The 24,923-nt window shown below is 36.7% G+C and overlaps 1 protein-coding gene and 1 non-coding gene across 2 annotated transcripts in view; both read left to right on the top strand.

The window, feature by feature from the left end:
• Window positions 1-24,179, top strand: part of LOC136857981 (3'-5' RNA helicase YTHDC2) — a 587,467-nt gene extending 563,288 nt beyond the window's left edge. Inside the window, exons 26-27 of the mRNA XM_067137136.2 lie at window positions 15,408-15,625; window positions 17,707-24,179. Coding sequence (XP_066993237.2) covers window positions 15,408-15,625; window positions 17,707-17,938 — 450 coding nt within the window. The 3' untranslated portion in view covers window positions 17,939-24,179. The remainder of the gene's footprint in view (window positions 1-15,407; window positions 15,626-17,706) is intronic.
• Window positions 1,599-1,672, top strand: TRNAL-CAA (transfer RNA leucine (anticodon CAA)). Its single transcript has one exon. It is a non-coding gene; the product is annotated as a tRNA-Leu (tRNA).
• Window positions 24,180-24,923: the final 744 nt, after the last annotated feature.

The following is a 24,923-nucleotide window of genomic DNA, read 5'->3' on the forward strand; positions in this document are numbered from 1 at the left end:
TACCCATGTGAGCAACACCACGGGTCAGGGTGTTGCCTGTGAGTTGTACCATTATATGAGCAACACCATGGGTCTGCGTTGCCTGTGATTAGTACCCACTATGTGAGGAACACCACGGGATAGTACAAGTCCCTGTGGTTAGTACACCTAGGTGAGGAACCTCATCGGTTTGCATTGGCTATGAGTGGCGCCATTGTGCGAGAAACACCATAGGTCTGCATTACCTGTACGAAGTACAATACTTGTGAGTAGTACCATCTTGTGTGGAACACCGTGAGTCTTCGCTACTTTTGATTAGTACCCCAACATGACAAATACCATGGTTCTACTTTACTCGCGACATGTACCATTCTGAGGGGCCCTAGACCTGGATTTTGGACCCCTTTAGACATCAAGTATCCTCGATTCAGGGTTGTGCTTTATAAATGGTCCCTTGGTCAGTAATACTATTATTTATGATCTTTTTTTTAGTAGAATCCACTGTTTTTGTTTGCTTGTTTCTTTCTTTCTTTTTTTTTTTTGGGGGGGGGGGGTGTGTTCATGTCCATCCATTCATTCTTCATGACATTTTTTTAAATTTTGGGCAATGGATGATTTTGAACTTTTTGTTGTTATTTCATTTCGTACCATTTGGGCCGATGACCTCGATGTTAGGCCCCTTTAAACAACAAGCATCATCATCAATATTTTCTTCCTGAATATTTTCTTTCTTTTTAAATGCTAGACTTGTTGTGAGTTTGTCAATATGTGCCCTCCAGCGCTTAGACTGAAGAGCAGTGGCAGTGTGGTGCCAATATCTCAACAAAGGTTGGTTTTAGAGCCTTAAAATGTAGTTTTCGGGTCCATAGGGACTTACTGAGATTTGTTCCTCATGTCATAAAGACTTGTCTCATCCTTGTACAACAAATTAGATTTTTCTTATATTAACCTGTGCTATTGGGCAGAGGGCCTAAATCTAGGACAGAGTCTGAATTTTGAAAAATCTTCTCTTACTGCACCTAATTTCAGCTTTCAAGGTCTTTTGGATCTAGAGATCTCATGATCAGGGAGTAGTATTTTTCTTTTATATATATAGAAGAAGAAGAAGATTAAGATAATGAATATTGAATTTTCACGTATTGAAGAGATGTACATAACACGACCTAATAGGTTGAAAGTTGGTTTCGATTACAATGCGGTATTGAAAATTCAATATTCATTGACTTGGCCCTCAACGGGCAACTTAAACGCACTCTACGATGTTATGGCAGTTGTGCCAGACCTGTAGCTTAGATCCTTTCCAACAGAACAAAGATAGCCTAGGCCACCATAGCTCAATTGGTAGAGCAACCGACGCGAAATCGGGAGGTTGTTGGTTCGGATCCCACTGGTGTCTGGTTGGCCATTTTTGTTCTGTACTTAACATCTCTTCAATACGTACTAAATGTACGTAACACGGCCTAATAGGTTGAAAGTCGGTTTCGAGTACAATGCGGTCGTGAAAATTCAATAGTCATTGACTTGGCCCTCAACGGGCAACTTAAACGCACTCTGCAGTGTGATGGCAGTTGTGCCAGACCTGTAGCTTAGATCCTTTCCAACAGAATAAAGATGGCCTAGACCACCATAGCTCAATTGGTAGAGCAACCGACACAAAATCGGGAGGTTGTGGGTTCGGATCCCACTGGTGTCTGGTTGGCCATTTTTGTTCTGTACTTAATATCTCTTCAATACGTACTAAATGTACGTAACACGGCCTAATAGGTTGAAAGTCGGATTCGAAGATTAAGATAGTTCATTCACTCATTTCAACATATAGAAATTCATTTGAAAGAGAAGGTGTATTTCTGTTTTCCATAAGAGTTCATCTGTAGGATGCTAATTAGTTTATAATATCACCTATTCAATACATTAAACAATTACGAATTTATCTTTATTTCCATACTAGCAAGATACCCGTGCTTCGCTACGGTATTATACTGAAATTTATAATTGAATGTTGTTTTAGATATATAATCAGCCGAAATTCGCGATCTGAATCGTTTTCTGCGAGAATCCGCCAAAATTCGCGATCTGACTCGTTTTATAATAGATTATGGCAAGTTTCCTCCCATTTTTCAATCTTTATTTCCAGCAATGGATTTCGTACTTCCCAGGCTAGGTCCAGGTATTCCACCCTGTCAGTTGGGTCCCTAAATCTTTGCCATCTTTTCTTATAAGCATTTTTAATATGGAACAAATCCTTCAGGAGATCCGGCGTGGTGTCGTCTTGGGTGCTTTGGCGGTACTGAACCCGCGGCCAGACTGCATTCTTAGTCATTACCCGTCCAGGACCTGTTTCCACCGCGGTCCGCACATTTGACGACGGTCCAGAACATTATTATTATTATTATTATTATTATTATTATTATTATTATTATAGATGTTCTGGACCCCACAGCAAGATGCAAGACCGCTACTTGGCGGTAAATTACATCTGCTGCCATTGTTATTGTTGAGAATGTGACCAGCACCAATGTTGCACGTAGGCAAGTGTGCGGGATTTCTGGCGATACGAATGACATACTTCCGTGCATTATTGACCTTATTATAGAGGTGAACAATTGGACGGTCAATCTCATTCCTATCGTTTATTTCAAATGTGTTTAAATTTTTATTCATATGCCAGGAGAATCTACTGTAATATAAGAACGTTCCCCGAAGGAAAAGTTGGCTGTTGAAAACGAACCCAGGAAAGATTAAAAAGATCGGTTTATGATCAGAATAAGTACATCGAAAATATACAGCCTGTTTCCAGTCATTCGACAGGGTCAGGAATGGAATGAATAAAGCCCCATCTAGCGGCGACAGTAGGAATTGTGCCGGCTGCCGAAGCACTCCTCTGGGGCAATGATCGATGAATGACAAATGAAATGAAATATTGGACAGTGTTGCTGGAATGAATGATGACAGGGAAAAGCGAAGTATCTGGAGAAAAACATGTCCCGCCTCCGTTTTGTCCAGCACGAATGTCACATGGAGTGACCGGGATTTGAACCACGGAGCCCAGCTGTGAGAGGCCGGCGCGCTGCCGCCTGAGCAACGGAGGCTCCTTATAAGTACATTATGAACAGCAAAATCAATTGGTCTCACCTCCTTTTACACCCCACCGCCGTTAAGTTTATTTACCCCCCCCCCCAAAAAAAAAAATTAAAGAAGGAGTGTTTCTTTATGTTTAAAGGAGATTCCAAACCCCAATGTTCACGTCTATTACCTTGAGTTTTGAGATATAAGTATCCCCATAAAAATAATTCGCTTTTTTTACTTCCTTTCACACTTCTCCCCCCCCCCCCCCTTAAGTGAATTTTCCGGCAAAAAATACTTGTTTCTTTAATAGTAAAGGATCTTCTAAATAGCAATTATCACGACTAACTTCTTCAGTTTTTGATTTATGTGTCCTCATGAAAGGAATTCAACTCCTTTCCACTCCCGCCCCCCAAGATGGTTTCCCCCACAAAACGCATATTTCTTTGTTTTTAAAGGAGATCAAAATACCAATTTTCACGTCCGTAACAACTTTAGTTTTTATTAGATGTATGTATTCTCATACAATTAAGTCAATTAATTTTAGAATTCTTCCCCCCCCCCCCTTTCATTGGATTTTCCGAGAATACGCGTTTCTTTATTTTTAAAGGAGATCCCATATACAAATTTTTAGTTCTGTAATATATTCAGTTTCTGAGATATATGTATCCTCATTAAAGGCATTCAACCCACTATTCACCCTTTTACACCCCTCCTATTGGGATTTACAGAAAACGAAAAATTACTTATTCCTTTACTTTTAAAGGAGATTCTAAATACCAATTTTTACATCTGTACACTTTTAAAGTTTTAAGATATAGACACAATCATTTTAAAAATTCACCCCCCTTTTCACCCCCCCCCCCATTATCCGGATTTTTCAAAAACGAAAATATACGTGTTTCCTTATTTTTAAAGTGGATCCCCAATACCAATTTTCAGGTCTGTAATATCTTCAGGTTCTGAAATATAAGTAGCCTCGTTAAAGGCATTCAACTTCTTTTTCACCCTTTTCCACCCTTCCTATCGGGATTTTCCGAAAACAGAAAAAAAATGTGTTTATTTTTAAAGGAGATTCTAAATACCATATTTTACATCTATAAACTTTAAAAGTTTTGAGATATAGATACACTCATTTTAAAAATTCACCCCCTTTTTCCCCCCCATTATTTGGATTTTCCAAAAACAAAAAATACGTGTTTCTTTATTTTTAAAAGAGATCAAAGGTACCAATTTTCAGGTCTGTAATATCTTCAGTTTCTGAGATATAAGTATCCTCATTAAAGGCATTCAATCCATTTTCACACCTTTTCACCCCTCCTATTGGGATTTTCCGAAAACAAAAAAATACGTGTTTCTTTATTTTTAATGAAGATTCTAAATACCTATTTTGACATCTGTAAACTTTAAAAGTTTTGAGATATAGATGCACTGTTTTTAAAAATTCACCCCCCTTTTCACCCTCCCATTAATTGGATTTTTTTAAACAAAAAATACGTGTTTCTTTATTTTTAATAGAGATCAAAAGTACCAATTTTCAGGTATGTAATATCTTCAGTTTCTGAGATATAAGTACCGGTATTCTGATTAAAGGCATCCAACCCCCTTTTTTCACCCCTCCTATTGGGATTTTCTGAAAACAAAAAAATACGTATTTCCTTATTTTTAAAGGAGATTCTAAATGCCAATTTTTACATCTGTAAACTTTCAAAGTTTTGAGATATAGATACACTCATTTTAAAATTCCAACCCCCTTTTCACCCCCTTAGCGAAGGAATATCCAAAAATCCTTTCTTAGCGAGCACCTACATCTTAATATGAATCTATGCCCAAAATTTCATTTCTTTATGTGCAGTAGTTTTGGCTCGGCGATGATGAATCAGTCAGTCAGTCAGGACAAGCTATTTTATATATATAGATGAGACATGTTTCGCCTTTCATTGAAGGCATCATCAGTCACAGTACTACCTCAAGGCATAAATCAGGTACCTGATTTGTATTTAAATTATAATTACTAAGAAATAATATTGACATATTACAGTAGGGATAGTCAATGAGAAAAACAATGTTCAGTGATAATATGGATACCAACATATCAGCTGTTGGCTGTAAATTACCAGTTGTGAAGGATAAATGAAAAGAAATGTTAGGGTATGTCTTACAAAGGTTATATTAACATATTTACATGGGGGCAGTCTAAGGAAAGGATACAAGTGACTAGCACCAATACATAAGACCACAGGGTATTTAACAGTGTCCAGCAGCAGTGGTCTGACATGAAATATTGACGTTACACTATCAGAAATGTTAGGAAAATAATTACTAAATTTCAAAGAGAAAAACAATGTTCATTATTGAATTGGGTGGACATAACTTGAGGTTGAATGCTTCACACACTTCAATAAGCCTTTCCCCATTTCTATTGGTTCTTATTTGCCCAGGATAACTGCCAACTATTTTCCTGTATTTTCTTTCCTTGCCAACTTGAGCATTAAAATCACCCATTAATGCTTTAATCATATGTACTGGAGTTTCCAACAACTCTTTCTCCAGGAGCAGAATTCTTCAACTTTATTTTGATTTTTCTTCTTGTCCTCATTAATAGGTTCATGCCAATTGAAGATTGCATATGATTTGTTTCCTTGGGGATTGTGATCGAAAATCAATGATTGCATCTATAATTGAGCTGTGAACAAAAAAAGCTGTTCCTAGAATTGAAGGTGATTTTCTTTTATTACCCATTTTATATTCCCTGATTGCTGGTTGTCCCTTTATTATCTTGTACTTGCCCATCATAGATACTTCATTTGATGGGAATCTTGTTTCTTGTATAGCGAGTAGCTTGATCTTATGTCTCTCCAGTTCTTTGATAAGTTCCATCTGTTTATCGACTCCTAGGAGGGTATTGACATTCATTGTACCAAAGAAGTGTTTTCTCTTGGTCCTGATCTTGCAGGGTGAGGGATCTTCCGACTGATCCCAACATGATGGTGCAGGGCCCTCAGAATCCAATGCCCTGCTTAGACCAGACTCTAACTGGCCCCGGATTTTACCAGCTGGGGTAGTTTCCGATGTGCTTTTTACCATCATGATTTCACATGAGGGTGGAACCCATAGGTCCCACAAAAATTAGAACCAGATTGGTAAGACCTGCAGCATTCTTAAACAGCCAACCCTGACCTGGATACAGACGCTGACCATAACACTGCCCACTGCAGGATCAGACCTTCTTCACCGTTGGGATCCAAATTCCTCATCCACTGCTGAAGCTTTTGACTATCTTCCTAAATGCTTTTTATTACTATCCCAAAAAGCAAGGATGCCTCTTCCGCCAGTTCTGCCGTACCAAAGATCTTCATCTCCGCCTTCACTGCCGTTGAGGTCTTCACTCGTAACCCTGAGCTGGGACCCTTACCAAATGATACACACCGGGTCAGTGTGTTCTGGGACTCACATAGGCAGGGGCGCCACTCCCTGGCCAGGGCTGCCTCTGAAGGGGGTCCCTGCCTGCTACCTACATTATTATTATTATTATTATTATTATTATTATTATTATTATTATTATTATTATTATTATTATTATTATTATATATAATTCGCTGGGGCCATCAAGGACCACGTTAAGTCTTGTTGCATTTGACACTGTACTTGGCCTTCTTTAGAGCCCAAATTTCCCTCATTCTTTGTGAGTGGGCCTGCTTACGCTCCTCTGTCCAAGGGGCACCGTGTCTTCTCTTCGGCTGCTCGTCTCGGTTTAGCCCGTTCGTCAATATTTTCTTGCGGAAGAGATCTCTGTTAAGGGCGTCTTCAGCTGAGATATGTAGCATTTGCAGGTCTTCTTTGGTATTTCTAAACCAGGGAATTGTAGTTTTGGGGTTTGAATCAAAAAAGTGAAAGATTTCTTTAGTTAACTTTCTTCCGTCCATTCTTTTCAGATGACCGTAAAATCGTGCCCGTCTTTTTCTGATTGTGTCAGTAATTTTCTATATATTGCTGTAGACTTCCTTGTTGGATCTCTTTTGATGGATTCCATTTCTGTACTTTGATCCCAAGATTCCTCTCACAATTTTGCGTTCTCTTTTCTCCAGTTCTTCAAGGAGTCCTTTGTTGGCATTTAGAGACAGGGTTTCTGCTGCATATAGAACTACACGCTTCAGAACTGTTTCATAGTGACGTATCTTGGTGTTATTATTATTATTATTATTATTATTATTATTATTATTATTATTATTATTATTATTATTATTATTTTGGGTTATCTTTCTTTGTTTTGAGGATTCCAAATGTGATTCTTCTGTTGTTGTTTTTTTTTTACTCTGATACCTTAATGAGGGTTGGTGTCTATCTTCCACTCTTTGATCAGTATTATCACATTCATCGTTCCACCATTGGTGTTTCTTGCTTGGATTTATTGGTGTACTTGTTCGGCTATTTGTTTTAATTGGGGAATTATTTCCTCTAGATCATCTGTTATTTTCATATTCCTAGTCCTAGTTTCTTTTTGTCAGTGAGGTGAATTTAATTTTTGTCAAGTAATGATCTGATCTGGTATCTGTTTCTCTCAGGACTGTCGCATTGTAGATTTCCCTGTGGTAATTCCTATTCATACAAACATGATCCAGTTGCCAGTCTGGATGTTTCCAAGTTTTGAGCTTATTTGGTCTTCTCTTGAAGTATGTTGACTTCAGGAGATCATGTCATGGTTTCTGCAGAATTCCACCAGTCTTATGCCATTCTTGTTTGTTTTTCTTTGTGCTGACTACTTCCCTATTATGTCTCTATATCTCTCTTCCCTTCCTAACTGGGCATTGAAATTTCCAGTTAAAATTTTGGTGCAATTTTTATGTATATTTGTCGTCTGATTTAGAAGCCATCAAAATCCATCCACCTCTTCTCTCTATTCTTATTATTTGTATCATTAGTTGGGGGATGGGCATTTATTATTGTGTATATTCTATGTGTAGAGCCTGGGAGATTGTGCTTTGAATTCTATTATCCCACTCCAAATTGTGGGCATTACTTCATCACTCCTTTTACTGGTATTGTCTTGTAAATTCTATATCCTTGTGATTCCATCGGTTCCCGATCAGTGTTTCTCATTTCTTGAACTCCGGTTATTATACAGTACTGCCATAAGTTCTGTCAGTAAAATCTAAACACACTATAGTGTGGTAATTGTGAATGAAGAAGCATGGCAACTCTGTATGTTATCGTCCACAAGGTCACCTTCACAACTCTGCCAGTAACCGACTTGCAATGTGCCAACAGCAGGCAAGAGTGAAAGATGGAGTGGAGAGTGTATGACAATCTTATTGCTGTATTGGTATTATTTCAATGCGGCAAACGAGCTAAGGAAATTTTTTCTACGCTGAAACCTCTTGGTATCAATGAACAATTTGTGTTTCGGACAATAGCACGGTTTAAACAAACGGGTGCAACTGTTGATCATGTCAGATCGGGCTGTCCTAGGTGTGTACACAGAAAAGAAGTTGTGAATGCTGTTCGTGCAAGGATTTGATGCAATCCTTTGCATAAACAAACAATTTTGTCTCGTGAAATTAATATATCTCCACGAACAATGTCACGTATTTTGAAGGATGATTTCCATATTGGTGGATATAAAACATAACACGCGTTTACTAACTGAAAAATTAAAGGAGATATGCTGGATTCGATCCCAGGCTTTGTTAACAACATATGGGGAGAGCTAGTATCGCAACATCGTATTCACAGATGAACACAATTGAATTAAAATCTAGCAAGTTCCACCTTTTCAATACAAAATACAATGTTGTTGAATGGTATTTACAACATTATTTTATTACAGAACATGTTTCGGTGTTTCATTTTGACACCATCATCAGCTGTATAGTAAGTGAAAAAAAACTTGGCAATATAAACAATGAAAAACAACAAATTGCTAAACTTAACTCCTTAAAATCTAAATTATGCTGGTTTGAAAAACTCTAATTTACAACAAGAAAACTTTTGTGATGTTGTAAATATAAAATCTCATCTGGGTGATGAGTTGTCTTAAAATTCCGTAATGGCTATAATTCTGTACACTCGTAATGTCGGATTCAAATATGATCTTAAAATTGAGGTGTTAAAGTTGAATACAGTGCTTTAATGTTAAAATGTTCATTTCCTATATACATTGTTAGCCATTTGTAGATAAAAACTCGTATAGAATAAAATTGTTAAACTGTGACATCTTCTAAGCTTTGTTGATGTATAGAAATGTAGTTTTTGTGCTGTGTGTATAATGGTTGGAACTGTGATTTGATTTGCCCTGAAGTTGTTAGGCGGGCATAGCTTCTCAGTTCATTGCAACCCTGTAATGATGGAAGCCCAATGTTAATAGAAAAGCAAGAAAACTGATAAAGAAACTGATTGAATCAAACTGTTGATGAGGTCGACTCACCTCTACGGCTGTGTACTTCGCGTGACGACTGCAGCACTACGAGTGTGTCTGTTCATATCGTGTGCTATCTGATGAAGCACTAAGGAGGGGGAAGTAGGGGCGGTACGGGGGATGTTTCCAGAACGTTGATAATGTAGGAGAGGGTCCGGGGGGCGTTGTGGACGAAGATAGTACTACGAAAAACTGTTGCGTAGAGTTCGAAAGATGTTCGAATTTTCTGGAATTCTTAGCTTATTGAGTAATAGAATCAAGCAATCATATAATACTTCGGGTTTTTCCGAGATTACATTCAGATTAAGGTTGGCATTATAATACTGGTCTAAATGTATTAGACACGCTTCCGTAATGTCAAGTCTCAGTCCCTTAGCTAGTGTTTCCATGATCTCAAGGTCTTTATCTATGCCTATGAATTTATGTTTGTATTCATGGATATGTTGGCCTACAGTTGAAAATCTATGATATTTTACAGCGTTAAGGTGTTCTTGATACCTGACATTAAAGCTACGTCCAATTTGCCCTATGTATCCGCTTCCACAGTCTCTACATTCGAACCTATATACACCTGATTTAGTATAGGGATCGACTTTATTAACGGCTGAAGCATTATGTAAAGCTGTTGTACTTTTCTTATCTGTCTTGAACGCAATCCTAATATTACATTTCTTGAAAATATTTGTGATTCTATAAACTTCTGTATCAAACGTGAAGGTCGCGATTTCTTTTGCTTCTGGTTTACCTTTAGTCAAGTTCGTGTGAGGGTGATGTTTAAATTTACTTATTATTCGTTCTATAAAATTCCCTTTGAAACTGTTAGCTTTAGCCATAGATCGAATGATGTTCAGTTCCTTGCCAAGTCTCGCTTGGACATTGGTATGCTAAATGCGCGATTCACCAAGCTGTTATAGGTCGCCCATTTGTGAGCTAAGGGGTGTATCGAATCATTTCGCATTTTGACTGAAGTTTGTGTGGGTTTTCTGTAAATGCTAAAAGAAAATGAAGAGGCGTGCCTCTTGATCTTTAGGTCCAGATAATTAATGGATTTTTCTATTTCGGATTCCAAAGTAAATTTTATATCAGTATCTATTGTATTAAAATTATTAAGAGTAGTAGAGGCGTTGGTTATGCTTTCATCCAGAATAACAAAGGCATCGTCTACATACCTGGACCAAAATAAAACATTCTTAAATTTATCGTTATTAATTATTTGTGTATCTTCTAAAAAATCTAAATAAATTTCTGCCAAAATTCCCGAGGCCGGAGACCCCATTGCAAGGCCATCCTGTTTATAAATGATCTGGTCAAAAGTGAAATAGTTGTTATTGACTAGCAATTTTAAATCGCTATAAAGTCTTTGATTTCAAAATTGCTTAGATGACTGTATTTCTTCAAATTATTGGCAATGATGGGAAGCAATTTATTGGTTTTAATGTTAGGAAACATGTTTACTATATCAAAAGAATGTATTGTGTGGTGATCCTGTAATCGAAATTTACTTAATTCTTTAGTCAATTCTATGGAATTCTTTATGGATTGGTTCTTTGAATCGGGGATGAAAATTGGGTTCCGCCTTTTTCTGCCTCCTTCCTTAGCATTTCTAGTTTATCTCCAATGTTAATTGTTTACTTGCAAGCACGTTAGATAATTTAAACTGAACTTTATTTTGAAATAGGTTCCATTGTGAAGTAGAGAGAAAGGCTGTGGCTTTAAGGTGGGCCTCATATAATTGCTGATTCAAAAAAAAAATTTCTATGGAGAAATTTTAATTCGTTATTTAGCCAGAGTTTTTTGGACTTTAACCAGGTTTTGCTTTGATGCGGCACCCCAGGGTCCCTTTTTAGAACACTTTTCAAGAAATTTGGAGTCAAATCATATGCCATACATTGTCTAATAAATTTAATATCCTTACCAAGTTTTCCCACTTTTATTCTTAAATTCACATAACGATGAGCTATAATACATGCCTGGTCATGCCTGGTGGGCTTCATCATTATGTAGATTCCTTAAGTAAGTTCCTTACGTTTAATTCACAGATGAAACAATATTCACTGTGGATGAGTTGTTTAACAAGCAAAACGATCATGTGTACGCACGGTCCTCCAAGAAAGCAAGAGAGAAATTTCCATGTGTGCAGGGAAATTATGGATTTTTTAGTAGGATAACGCTCCTGCACACAAAGCAAAAATGATGTAGCAGTGGTTGGCAACCAATGTCCCACACTTCATTGCTGCTGCTGATTGCCCTAGTGGAAGTCCGGACTTCAATCTATTGGATTCTCTGTGCCAGAAGCTTGAGGCAATAGCATGTCAGAAACGGCACCGCAATACTGAGATGTTGAAAAATCAATCGCGTAAGCTGACAAAAATTTCCACTGGACACGATTCGTGCAACTGTTGATGAGTAGCCTCAATGTCTTCTCCGCTGTGTTGCCACACATGGTGATAATTTTAAATGAGTATTTTCATTCTGTAGCATTTTTTGGTTTTTCTTTTCTGAATATATGTATATTAATAGGTTTGCTTAGTTATATTTAGTGGTTTTATGCATTGAAATTACTGACAGAACATATGGCAGTACTGTGTAGAATCCCTTTGTAATCCAGTTCGTCTGTCAAAATTTTGAGTTTCCCTGGTTGTATGATGGAATTTATGTTGTGTTGCAATGTTGCTTATCTGTCTGGTCTCGAATCTACATTTTGATCTTCTGTCAGTCTTGGGTATTTTCAGGTGCTCCGATTCGTCTAAGTTATCGTTCAAGTGACTGCCCGCTGTATCCGAGTGCAGTCCCCCTTGGCTATTACCAGGCAATGGGTTGACTTAATTCAAGTCCTTTCTTTACAAAAGATCTACAGTTTAACACTAACAACTTTGTCATCCTCACTTGACTTCTAGCTTCCTGTACACTCATCACCACTCCCTAATCCATCCCATTTCCCTGAATGTACATCTCTGGAACTCTTCTAAACAAATCCTGTTACTTGAAGTACCCATATGGTTCATGTGAAGCAGTGGCGGCGCCGTGACTTTCGTCACTGGGGGTTCAACAGAAGGAAAAATCCCCCCCCCACCTCAATATCTCCCCTCTCCCCTGTCACCTGTGCCATGACTAAGTTCAGAGAATGGGCATAACGGTGCACATAATGTGCATGCCTAAAATCTTCCCTGATGAGAACTTGCACCCTGAATGGTGACCACTCATTACATTTGCTCCATCGTAACCTTGTGAAATCAACTTATCTCTATTATCCACAACTTCGCTCAAAGAAAATTTTAAACACTCTGCTATTGTCTTAGCATCATGACTAGAGGGTAGAGTAAACCCCAGAATCTTTCAACTGCTTACCGTTGGGAAGAATGATAACAAATTGTGCTGTAGTTGATATATCGGTAGTCTCACCTGCGATTACCGAAATGAAGTGCGCTGTGGTGATTTTTTTTCTCACGACAGATTTCATACATGCACGAAAGCAAATCATTCTGAATGTCTTTCGAGGTGCCTTTGAAAACAGTAGCTTTGGACAGATGGTCTCTTAATGCAACGTCAGTTTCAGAACTAAAATTGACGAGGCCTCGAAATATGCCAGGATTCGATGATTCACTTGTTTCATCATGCCCACGCAATGCCATTTCAAATGCGCCACAGAACTTTACACAGCACATAACGAATTTTCCGTACTTGGTCGTTGTCTCTTTCCACAGAATGCCTGTAAGCACAGTCAAATTACTGACGGTTATCATGTCTTCCCAGGAGATCGAATTGTAACTGGGCAAGCATATGAGATTTAGAACTTCTGTGTTTCTTTATTATTTTTTTGGACAAATATCCTATATCTACCACTCCGACTTTGGTCCAAGTCCCTTCCCTTTCATCACCTATGAATCATAAAAAAGGAAAACAAATCAACATGTTAGTAATTTCGCACTCACAGATCCACTCGATTCTTTTATACGGTATAAATCCATTCTGAATTTATGCACGATTTCATTACTTTTACTTTTAAGATGCCTCGTTATATCAAGATCAGGCATTGGGCGTCCGGCATCCTTAATCTTAATCTTAAGTTTACGCTCAAGAGAGAGAGAGAGAGAGAGAGGGAGAAGAAAAGTTTGTCTTCTTAAGTATCGTATCACTTTTCAAACTCATTATGTAGCTCCTTACCTTTCCCTGGACCAAAATTATGAACGCAACTACAGTGCACAAAAATACACACACGGAGAAAATATTGTAACTTCTTTATGTCCTAAAAATTAAGTTTCTGAACGGCACAACAGTGCACAAAAACACTCGCACGCTTGCACAGCGTACAATAATATTACGAATTATGATAACTATTGCAAACTGTTGTAAACACTAGCATCACACTTGAAAAACAGAGTAAACTTTAGGGATGTATGTTCACAATGTTGGTAACTTAATTTTAAGAACTCCTGTGGCTAGGCAATTGGCGTTTGCTTTGGTATTACATTCCCGCTACTCTTTGCCTCGGTAATTTTTAAGTTAATTTTCTCTCAAAAAAGTAATTATCCCAAAGAAGGCAAATGAACAGATGTTTAGTAAATATTGATGTATTTGGGAAAAGACATCAATTGGAATTTGGCAATTTAATGTGGCTGCTGGCAGAATGATGCTCTTCAATACTAGCGCTAATTATGTGCACTATTTTCTGCTACGTAGTTGAATTCCTGTAAGGGCAACAGATGGCAGGCACATACTTACCCCAACACAAGGTCAGTCTAGACAGACCCTGCTCCAACACCCCCCAACAACACGACTAGAGAGAGTGGCATATTGCGCATGCGTAAACCACGGATATATGTTCCTGCGATATCCTGGTCTTGTTTACGTGCCGGCCGATGTCCCCCCACACCTCGCCACTCCCTTCACCTTGGTACAGATGGAGAGATTTCCTTCCAAGGGGGTTCATTCCAGACAAGTATCCAGCCACGGAACGTGTGCAGTTCACATGAATTGAAAGCTAGTACGAGTATATTACGGATAGATGTGCTAAGCAAGAGCTTCAAGATTGACAAGGGAGTTATGCATATTAAGTAGATGAATAAAATTTGATATAAACTGGAGGTTCATTGCTCCATTGCACTATATCAGAAACCGCCACTGATGTGAAGGCAATCTGAGTGCAGATCCCTATCTTGTACCCGACCATTAGGATCTACAAATCTCATTCCCAGTTTTCCATATACCCACTTCATAGTCTCATTCAAATCCCCTATCAACCTCCATTCAGTGTCCCTCCAACACAATATCCCACTGATAACAATCCTAACTCCCATAAACTTCTCCTGCACTGCCATAACCAGATCCCATACATCCCCAACTATGTTGGTACCTTTCCTGCTTGCCGTACATTGTTGGTATTAAATGTGAAAAACTACCACCTTCCGCTTGTCCTATTTTCTTCATTATCTGTCTTAACCTAATTCCTGGATAACACACTACCTTGGTTCTCATTTTTCCATACACTTTCCCATGTGCCTAACAAGAGTGCCCCCATGACCAGAATCACAACCTCACCTACATCATTAGATGGCTACAGAACCTACTTCCCCCCTCACGTTTCTCCCTCTCATAATCCTATTCCACCTTCCTCTTCGTATCCTCTAAGTTTCCCTTTTCTCTTATATATTCCCCCACTGTAACACTTGCCTGTTCCACTTCCCTCTGCTGTTCTACCAGCATTGACTTAAACCAATTCCTCATATGTATGCTACTTAGTACTACTGAACTACTTTAACACCTTTAAAAAAAAAATCTAAATCGTGCCCGTACTCATCCTATGACTTGTAAGGATGTTTCTATCATTTTGGGGGGGGGGGGGGGGGTTGATCACCATCTCTCTTTCCAAAGAAATATTATATTTGTACTTGAACTCTCCAAACTGTGGGAGATTTGTTTGTGTAACTCACAAGTGTAATTTGTGATGTAGGAAATTGAACCGAGTGTTGGTGAGGAGTTATGTGAACTTTGGGATCGAGTTGCTCCATTTGTACCCAAGTCAGCTCTCTTCAACTCCTTGAAAGGCTCGCCTGACCAGCCAGAGCTGCAGACACCCAAGAGCTTCCATGGTAGACCTATTCGTGGCTACTCATTCATGGCCTATGGTCAGAGCTACCAGCATTATAGCCCTCGAGCTCAAAATCCCAAGTAAGGAACTATTCTTTCTTTTCATTGGTTTATTAAATTGTTATGGAAAAGATCTCATAAAATATTCTTGTATGAAATATAGGTATATTTCTATATAGACAAGTGCTAAAACAGTTGGAGCTTGCAGGTAGAAATGCAGGAATTTTGGGCTGACTGTTGTTATGGTTATTTTTGCTTTGTTTTTGAGTGTTATGGGTATAAAAAAGGAATAATGGTTGTGCAATACCAAATGAGAGGTCTCATTAGTTAAGAAATGTTGCATTTTTATTTTTCAGCAGTATAACTGGTTTAAGACATGCTAGATTATCTAATCATGAGTAAAAGTGTGTGTAAAGATGTTGAAATAATGGCTATACAATTTCAGTATTCTGTGCTCTCTCTGAGATGTATATATGAAGAGAAGTACACAAATCGTAGAGCTGTGCTAGTTTTAAGCTGTACTTGACTTCTGGGGTTATAATAGATATTGATATGTGCTGAGTCACAGTATTGCCAAGCCCCTTAGAAATTCAGGAGTAAGTACAGAGATTATTAATGAACTGTATTTATGGTCACCAGTAGCATCAGGGTGTGAAATAATAGGAAAAAGCTTGAACTGGGAGAAATTGAACTTTGTTCACATTGATGTGAAATACACCTCTAAGACTTAAAATTTGAGTGATTTTTAATTTATAATCATATTTTTAATAATGGAACAACAATCAAAGGCGATCCTCACCTTAGATAAAATTTGTGAAATGCTACTTCTGCTATTTTCTTCTTTTACTGAGTAAAGTTTGCTTACCAAATTATGTCTGAGGTGACCCCTTTATCAGCAGCAGTAAAAAATATCCCTCAATTTTAATGGAGATTTATTAAATTTGATTGTAATATTCCCTGACTTTTGATGCTTTACAGTGTTATTTGCACTGAATGGACTTACTCTATTAATGGCTTCAGAACAAATGAATCATTTACGGTTTTGCAACCTACCGTTCATTCTCAGTGTTATGAGAGCAGTAGCAATCTCCAAGCATAGGTAGTTAAGTTTGTTGTTTTAAATACCTCATGGTAGATACACAAACTGCTCATACCAACAGGATCGGGAGGTTGTGGGTTCGGATCCCATTGGTGTCCGGTTGGCCATTTTTGATCTGTACGAAAATTTACTATATTTTAAGGTGAATGTAATGAGAATATTTGACACACAGATAAAACTGATATTATGTTCATATACAAGAAGGTTGTTCTTGTATTCTTTCTCACTACACTTCAGTTTGTTCAAGGTAAATATATAGATACATTTCCTTCATTCATTGGAAATGTTGAAAACAAACACGATACAACATGGCTTGACCCAGTTCATCATTTGCAATAGTAAACATAAACCTGAGGAAGTACTTTTACCATGATGATAAAAATTGGTTCCTGTATGGAATATTTTTACTGATGGCTGCTCATTATGTTTTAATAATTCAAGACTACCTTCATTGCAGTTTTGTTTGCCATTCTCCTATCATTAAGTGACATTCAATGCTTCATTCAATTTTATAATTGGTCAGTGTTAAACTGTTTTACTTACAAATGTTTGTGCACTTTTATTCACTGCACATTCCTTTGTAATTCTATCATTTGTATTTCAAGATTACTTTTTAAAATAGAGCAGTTGTACCCAGTTTCTGGAATCACTTTTTATGCAGTCCATTGGAATGTAGGTCTACTCACAGACATTGGCTGTACCAAAATGAATGTTCATTTCATTGTTCGTACCAAAGATACTGTCAAAATAGTGTTTTCACGCCACACTACGTACAAGTCAGTCAGGAATTTAAGGTACAGTATTCTGTTGCACAAAAATACTAAATACATCCATCTTACACTGACAGAAAAAAATATCCGAACACCATGAAATAAGGAATGTAGAATACGTAAATTTTGGCAATATATTTGTCGAGGTAACATATTTAATTGATTAAAGGTACAAGACTACAGGTTAATATCCATGCGAGAAAAGTCATCGCAAATGTGTCATGCTGATAACCAGTGTAATCACCTGATTGTTGAATGCAGGCATGTAAATGTGCATGCATTGTGTTGTACAGGTGCCGGATGTCAGCTTGTGGGATGGAGTTCCATGTCTGTTGCACTCGGTTGGTCAGTACAGGGATGTTTAATGCCGGTTGTCGAGGACGCTGGAGTTGTCGTCCAATGATGCCCCATACATGCTCGACTGGACACAGATCGGGGGATCGAGCAGGCCAAGGCAACATGTCGACACTCTGCAGAGCACGTTGGGTTACAACAGCGGCATGGTGGAATGCATTATCCTGTTGAAAAACACCCCCAGCAATGTTGTTCATGAATGGCAGCACAACAGGTCGAGTCACCAGACGGATGTACACATCTGCAGTCAGACTGCGTGGGATAACCACGAGTGTGCTCCTGCTGTCATGGGAAATGCTCCCCAGACCAGAACTCCTGGGGTAAGTCCAGTGTGTCGACACCGCAGACAGGTGGAATGCAGGCACTCAGCTGGCCACCTCTGAACTAAAATACAGCCATCACTGGCACCAAGGCAGAACCAGCTTTCATCGGAAAACACAACAGACCTCCACTCCATCCTCCTATGAACTCTTGCTTGTCACCACTGCAGTCATAGGCTGCGGTGGTTTGGGCTAAGTGGAATGCACGCTGCAGGGCGTCTGGGTTGAAGCTGTCATTCAAGTAACAGATTTTGAACAGTTATGTTGCGTCACTGTGTTGCAAACTGCCTCTCGAGCTCGAATTGCTGTTGTAGACGCAGTCTGCTGTGCCACAACCACACGCCGAATACGACGGTCCTCCCTCTCGCTGGTGCCACAGGGACATCCGGAGCCTGGTCTTCTTGCCAGTGTACCTTCTCATGACTACTGCTGCCAGCACACATGCACAATGTAGACATTCCTGCCAAGTTGTTCTGCAATAGTGCGGAAGGAAAATCCACCTTCATGTAGCCCTATTATATGGCCTTGTTCAACTGCAGTGAGCTGTTGATACTGGCCTCTTCGTCGTTGTAAAGGCATTCTTTACCCACTCACAGTCACTCTGTCCAGTCTCACAGGTAACGTTCTCGCACAGTACTGCATGTATTTAAAGCAAACCTGATGTGCAACGTCATGGGGCCTCTACTAGTGCCACGCCAATGCGATTTGTGAGAAATTTGAATGAGTGTCGCCTTTCAGATTTATAAACATGCGTACCAACATTCATTAATCTAGCACAACCTCTTCTGGGTGTTTGGATATTTTTTTATGCCAGTGTATCTCGCCACTCTGTTTTTTCCTAATGATTTTTCAAACAAAATTATGACACTGTTTAAAATAACCAGTTATATACTTAAGGAATCCAACAGATTAATGAAAGTAATAAAAAGGGAATAAAGGAGAGGCAAATAAAGTTTAATGCAGAAAGCTAGGAGTAAGAATAGGAACATATACAATGATAAATACAGTGAGAGGTCAGTGTGGGAAGAGGACACAATGGATCATTACCTAACCATTGGACAGTTACTTTGAATGTAACTTGTCATTTATTGCCTTATCGTTTTACAGTAGGACCCTGGCATTATGGGATAGGTTTTTCATTCTTGTGTCATTAATAGTAATAGGATAGTAAAGCATCAAAATTTGTCGATCATCTTTATTATAATGTATGAGTGTTATAACAAAATAAGTACAATTCTCCTGGTCACTGTAGGATTTCACACCTTGATTAGTATATATTTGCGCTGTTCTCATTATAGTGTTTTTGGAACTCATTTGCTGTTTGTCTTCTTCAGGAAATGTATAGCTTGTGTTAAAAAATACCTTGTATCTACAATTTTCTAATGATGAAGTGTTTTCATTTGTCTGTAATAACTTCCCTATCATTGTTCATTCATAAATGAAGCATGTAGGTCATTTTGTACCAAAGGTCAGTTTAGAAACTATATTTTACAGTACTGCTTAACTAGAAAGTTTTGGTTGGATAACAGGAAAGTTAAATAAGCTCTAACTAATGATAATTAAAATAATGTTTTATCATATGCTTTTGTTACTTTTATAATTTGTTTCCTAATGTTTTGCGAGTTTTCATATTTTGTGAAACATATGTGTTCTTAAATTAGATCACTGATCTCATCAATATCAATATATTTCTTTTATCCTTCATCTCTCCCATTATTTTTTCTGTAGTACTGTATTAAAATTATTATTCGTGTGCATCCATATTGATTTGTAAGAATTCTTATTCTCAGCTATTTCTGTATAGCTGTACATTTCTGCATAACAAATGAACCATTGACATCTGATTAACAAGTACAAATAATAGAAATGAAAAATTGTGTCTCAGTTAACTGAAAGACACAAAAGATATAAATAGGAAGACTACATATTATCTTTGACACTGTTGCACTTAACTGAGCTGCTGTTTCCAGATGTTTCTGCTTATGTCTGCTGTGTCCAGGTTAGCTACCAGATGTGCAATTTAATGCATTTCCCACTTTTTTAACATTTATGTTATTGATTGTTGTGTATAACACCATACATATTTGTTTTTATACTAAACATATTTCTGGCCTCATATTATTCTAATACATACATACGTCATTGTGAAGTTTCCATATTGCTAACATCTCAAGACCTTGTGACATGTAGCAGTTTTTATGACAGAAATTACATAATTCATGTTTATTCATGGCTTATCTGTAAGATCCTCTTATTTTCTAATTATTTTGAGTAAACCCTTGAGAAATCACACACAGAAGTGTTCGAGAGATTTATATTTGAGTAGGGATGTAGAATTTTCTGTGAAAACTTTGAATGGTATTGTTTGCAGAAGGTGACATTCCCGAGAAAGGAACTTCACTGATTATAATTTTTGCTTTGCCTAACTCCTGATTGGTTCATAAATCACTGATTTAGTGATAAAATGGTAGGTGCCGTTGATATGGAATTAATGTCAACATGTTATTAGTTGTAGAATGAAAAGTAGAACTGTAACCATCAGGTTAGTAATAAGGTAAAATTGAAGTAATTTTATTACATTTTCTATAAATTTAGGTGAAGTTTTTCAAAAGGAATGTTTTTACTATAATATCAACACTTATGGACAAAATAGATGTGTTTTTAAGCTAATTTTACATGTTTTTTCCATAATATTGTGATTAATTTCAGTTGATTAGGCTGTTTTATGTTGAAACTATAAGCTAATCATCATGAAAGTAATAATTTTGATGGCTAATTCAGAAATGTACTTACTGAACTCCATTAGTACTGTTGCGGGATCCTCTAATATTTTCTTACAATGTGTTCTCAATAATCGGAATAGTTGTTTACTAGGAACACAGCAATTTGGTGTAGTGGTTTGGGAGACCTTAAATGAAAAATCTTTTCATAGTCCAGAAGAATAAGAGAATTCAGAGAGCAATATTTAGTTAATGTTATTCTGAATTTAAGAATATTTTGGTTATGTTGTAGTCCAAGCAGTTTCTTTTTACTCTTGTAGTCACATCTGATGTATATTAATAATCCTTGATTTTTGTGTGAAAGTTAACTATTATCAAGCATGTAATCTTATGTTTTTATTCCCCTATTCTAATTGTACTTTAATTCTTTGACTTTTCACATTTTTTGTAAAAAGAAGAAGGAAATACCGAATTATTAATATTATTGAGTCATATTTTATTTTTTTAAATGGTGGTTACTTTCAATCCATTTCACCCATTATGAAGGTTAAATCCTCAGCACTTCATATCAAACATTGTTGAAAACTGAATCATCATAGACCAACAAAATGGAGTGAAGGAATACTTTTTGGTGCCAATTTATAGTCGAATATACAAAAAAGAAATTTCTCATGCTCATTAGCCAAGTAGGTTTGCTCTCAATCAGATGAAAGTACAGAGTTTAAAATGAAGACTGATATTTAACTGTACAAAATACTGAAGTTAATAACAGTTGATCTTAACATTGCCATTCCCTGTATTTCTGAACAATTAAGCAGCACATCAAGAAAAGAAAATCAGATCTGTTTGAGGAAGATATTGTATAACAAAGTTTGAAAATTTTGATTTGTCTCTATATATGAGTTTTCGTTTTTCACTTTTATGGATGGAAAATGAAATGAGTACCAAAATCTTATGTTAAAACACTGATATCTGTGCACATTTAGTGACATTCTCCATTATTGTTTGTTAATACCTATGATAGTGTCACCTCTTTGGTCTTTGGTTTATGTAATCAGTAAGCATTTGTCATATGAAATTAAAATTATTTTTTCATTGTTAAAATAAAGAACTATATCACTGCAAAGTTTCTTTTCTTAACCTCTCAGCGTGGGACGACTTTCACTGCCTGGCTACCCTGTGCTGTGGGAGGAGTATAGCACCAAGCATGCTATGAATGCAGGCTTTCAGTTAATCGGACGTAAATGATAAGCGGTTCAATGAATTTTACCCAAATGTTCAGTATGTTATTAGCATAACTTTTTTTTAAGAAATAAGATCTCAGTACAGGTTACTGTACTATGTTCATTAACATACACAGTGCAAATACTACATATATTTCTTCCACAGTAACCAGTACACATTCATTTACCCTCGATGGGAATGGAAATAACATACCGTTTGACCGCATGTGATGTTGAGCATAAATATCTGCCTATTCTACTATCATCTTTATGGACTCAACAGTAGAAAACAACTGAAATTTTTTCACACAGGATATAAGCAGTTCTTTGAAGCATTCTGAGACCCATAACCTGCCGTAAACATTTCCCTTTGCTCTCTATAATTATCCATGTCTTCTCACATGAACCCACCATCAATAACATTACAGCCAATATTTTCCCATGTATCAAAAGCAATATCAATATGACGATCACTGCTTTCACTCTCAAATTGGATATCCTAGTCCTTGTTTAATGAAACTAAACTTTCCATATCATCATTCGGTAAAGCATTGTTAATTTTCAAATTCGCGATCACAAGAAAACGTTTAGCTGCCATGATGTCAACAACAGAACTTTTTAGTTTTTCAGACACAATATATCATATGTAATCAATAAAAACTTGATCGATATACGCATCATATGAAAGATCGATGCTACGTCTTATTACATTTGTAATAGTTCAAGAACTATAGAAGCACAAAGCAGAAGCTGTTACGCATGTGCATTGTACGTCACTCCGCGACAGAGAGCGATGGGGAGTCTGTGTGCAGTGTACGGACTCCACGTTGAGTGGTTAATAACATGTTTCAATCTTCTTGAAAAAGAATATTGATTTCATATGCATGACTGCTCAAAGATATAAAATGAAATACTGTATAATTTATCTTGATATTAAATACATAGGATTCTTATAAAATAATTACTATGTGAACTGAGGTGTTAAGAATGAAGAATCTGTCTAATGAGCAAATTAAGTCCTTACTCTGTCTTGTATGTTGTGACAACAGTCCCATAACTATGTTTATAATTACTGTCTTGCAATGACTGATGTGCCTGTACTTATAGTGGAGTGGTAATAGTTTTTATGTCTGTTAAGAATAGGGCACTCCTTATCATTTGATGATATGGAATTGTCTGTCTTTCATTTCATCTCATAGCTATTCTTTTCACTGGTTCACCAGTGTTTTGTTGTTTTGTGGATCTTTTAGTTACATAAAAATATTATATAAAATATACTGTAAATAGCATTTCCTGTAGTAAGCAGTTTGATAGTTACAGTTCTCATAAATGTGCTTGTGTCTGAAAGTAAATTGCATTTGCATTTCTTCCAGTAGAAATGAAATTTTAACTTGGTTTCACCTTTGTTTTTTTTGTAGATGGTGACATGTGTTAAAGAGAGAGGTTTTTTTTTTTTTTGCAAAAGTATTGCATTTAATATTTATGCTTTAGTATTTTTTGTTCTGTAAATATATTTTCTCTCAGTCTTACATAATGACAATTGTACGTGTTTGTTTGTACTCTCTTAATTTATGACTAATTCTTATTTTTAATTTTTAAGTAGGCAAATGTGTACAAGATTAATACCTTAGATTGTAAATAATATTTTTACATTTTCTAATGAATGTTGTCATGTAGAAATCTCTCATGTTCTGCCTGAGTGGTTCTGATTTAAGGTCATTTTAATTATCTGTGATATAAATGTGATAATTCATATAAAAAAAGTAACAAAATGGGTTTATTTTATTTAAAAAATACAGGTACCATCTTCTTTATTCAAAATCTGTTCCCTCTTATGAATTAACTATATGTGAATTTACCCCTAGTTCATCACTTCGTAATCTGAAGACACACAATTTATTATCAGAACCTGGGGTTGAGTTTCATGTAAATTAATTCTTATAATTCAGAGCTGAGTCAGAATTTGGCATTTCACAGTCATGTTTCTCTAAACATTTTGTAATTTATATTATGCTTATGATCCCTTCATCTTTTTGGTATGCATACTTGTTCCTTGTGACTAATGGCTGTGTGAGATTTACTAAATTATTTTAGAACAAAACAGATGTATTTTCCATAATTATGAGACTCAAAATATATAATAAATATCTGGAGCTAAACACATTTGTTAAATTTTCCTATCCTCACCGCTAGATGAGGGCTTCATTCATTCCATTCCTGACCTGATCGAATGACTGGAAACAGGCTGTGGGTTTTCATTTTCAAAAGAAAGTAACCTCAAAAGCTTTTCCTAAGTGCCTTTTGGTATGGACTTCTTGTTTTTTCATGAAACTTCTTGCATGTAGAGATCATGAAGCATGGATTGCAAATTTCATACAAACATACAAGTAGTTGGCTTAGTCAGCTTTCAATGTAATTATTAAATTAATGTAGTAATGGTCCACCTTTCAATACTATAATATGTAATATTCTAAATTACATTAATTAGGGACTAGTTTCGGCCTGGGCTGGCCATCTTCAGCCTTAATGTAAAACACCTAATAACTAAACAAACGTACATGCACACAATTGACATAAAAACAAATGAAAACAAATATATACAAAGTGACATTAAAAACTGGGATGGAATATGAATAAATTTGAAAATGAACTAGGTTCTAACATCTTGAGTATGTTCATCATTGAGAATAATTTCAAGTATCAATGTTTATCTGTGATATAAATGTGATAATTCATATAAAAAAAGTAACAAAATGGGTTTATTTTATTTAAAAAATACAGGTACCATCTTCTTTATTCAAAATCTGTTCCCTCTTATGAATTAACTATATGTGAATTTACCCCTAGTTCATCACTTCGTAATTTATATACACAGAACTGTTAGTTCTAATAC

The sequence above is a fragment of the Anabrus simplex genome, chromosome 1 (genome assembly GCF_040414725.1).
Source record: "Anabrus simplex isolate iqAnaSimp1 chromosome 1, ASM4041472v1, whole genome shotgun sequence".
Classification (NCBI taxonomy): Eukaryota; Metazoa; Arthropoda; class Insecta; order Orthoptera; family Tettigoniidae; genus Anabrus; species Anabrus simplex.